Here is a 1,491-nt window from a genome sequence, read left to right as displayed (position 1 = left end):
GTCGAGCGGTTAAGATTTGTGCCCAACTGTTGACAGACGGACGGACGGACGGACGGACGGACGGACGGACAATCATGCGATTCTACAAGCTGCATCTGACTATGTCAGATGAGCTAAAAATGATAAAAGCATGTAATTATAAGTTCAGGAGCTCGATCATTATAACAGAGTTACCTGCTAGAATGAGCTCCTGAATATATGCGAGTCATTATATCAGGAGTCTATCAATAGACTCCTATATTGATAGGCTCCTGATTATATATACCGCAAGAATCCTCGACTCCGGGATCGGTTGTGCACGGGTCGGCATCTGAATGCTTGCACGTGTGAGGGCACTCCTCAGGTTCGTGTTCATGGTGGGAATCCCCATGTTTACAATCGTGCGAGCAGTCTCCTCCGGCAGCACTAGCCATCTTCTCGTGCGCTTCGTATACAGGTCTGGAGTTTCTAATTATTCCAACGTATGTGCATATCAATTTACACAGATCAACTCTTCTCTTTGCCTACAGCATAAATTATAGTGACCAATATGACCTATATCAGCTTATGAAGGGGGCAACTTCCCAGTGTCCCGGGTAAAAAATCGGCTATTTCCCAGTTCCAAACTGAACTTCAGACTTCCTGGCTGCGATTCTAATGTCAATACACAGATCAGTATATATAGAGGTCAACAACTAGGGGTAATATGCATAGTCATGTTAATCAGAGGTCTTTCGATGTCCGACTCTTTCTTGGAACTACACCATATATACATTGTGTGAACAACTATACAAGTAGAGCAATTATAAGTTTCTTGAGCTATTAGTATTACATTGTATATAATATTAGTCATTCTCTTCCTCTCCTCCTATAACATAGCAGTATATGTCATACACGTTTATTTCTGTGTTATATAGGTGCGATCTAACTATGTATAAATACCTTGTATCTGTGGTACTCCTGCTCCTCCTGCTCTTACCTTGTTATTCAGTGTTGTGAAATGACGCTCTTGCATGCATAGACTGGTCTAGACTATAGCTAGCCTTATCTATGTAGCCCATCACCTTCACTAGTAGTCCCTCGATCCACTGCAGCAGGAGCGAGGAGCGGCAACAGCAGAGCTAGGTATTGACAAGGTAAATAATGACGCTGCATTTTTGCAAGGACAAACTATACATGGCATAGCATATTTACCCAACGACTGGCATCAGAATCAATACACACTCACAGGCTTTCATTTTTAAGGGGCGCGGTCGCGCTCGNCTCTCTCTCTCTCTCTCTCTCTCTTCTTCTCTCTCTCTCTCTCTCTCTCTATTGCTCTCTTCTTTCTCTCTTTCTCTCTCTCTCCCCGTTCTAAAGATTTATCTACGCACACCCATGCTCCACATGGAATTATATTCGGTATTGCTCTATAGACAAAAACAGTGGTGAAAGCACAGACAGTGATCTGGATTGACAATATGTACCCGAGAATGACATGAACTCTGTGTTAGTTAGATATTTAGACACACA

At 42.8% G+C, this 1,491-nt stretch overlaps 1 protein-coding gene across 1 annotated transcript in view; it reads right to left on the bottom strand.

Annotated features, from left to right (window-relative positions):
• The window catches only part of LOC106817838 (phosphoethanolamine N-methyltransferase 3-like), a 13,629-nt gene extending 12,412 nt beyond the window's left edge, over positions 1–1,217 (bottom strand). The window contains exons 1-2 of the mRNA XM_014822542.1: positions 1,174–1,217; positions 266–447 (exon numbers count right to left, since the gene is read on the bottom strand). Of these exons, the coding sequence (XP_014678028.1) occupies positions 266–447; positions 1,174–1,217 (226 nt within the window). The remainder of the gene's footprint in view (positions 1–265; positions 448–1,173) is intronic.
• Between the last annotated feature and the right edge of the window lie 274 nt (positions 1,218–1,491).

This window comes from Priapulus caudatus, unplaced genomic scaffold (genome assembly GCF_000485595.1).
Source record: "Priapulus caudatus unplaced genomic scaffold, Priapulus_caudatus-5.0.1 Scaffold1889, whole genome shotgun sequence".
NCBI lineage: Eukaryota > Metazoa > Priapulida > Priapulimorpha > Priapulimorphida > Priapulidae > Priapulus > Priapulus caudatus.
Note: the sequence above shows the minus strand (reverse complement) of the source record. Positions and strands in the feature narration are given on the sequence as shown.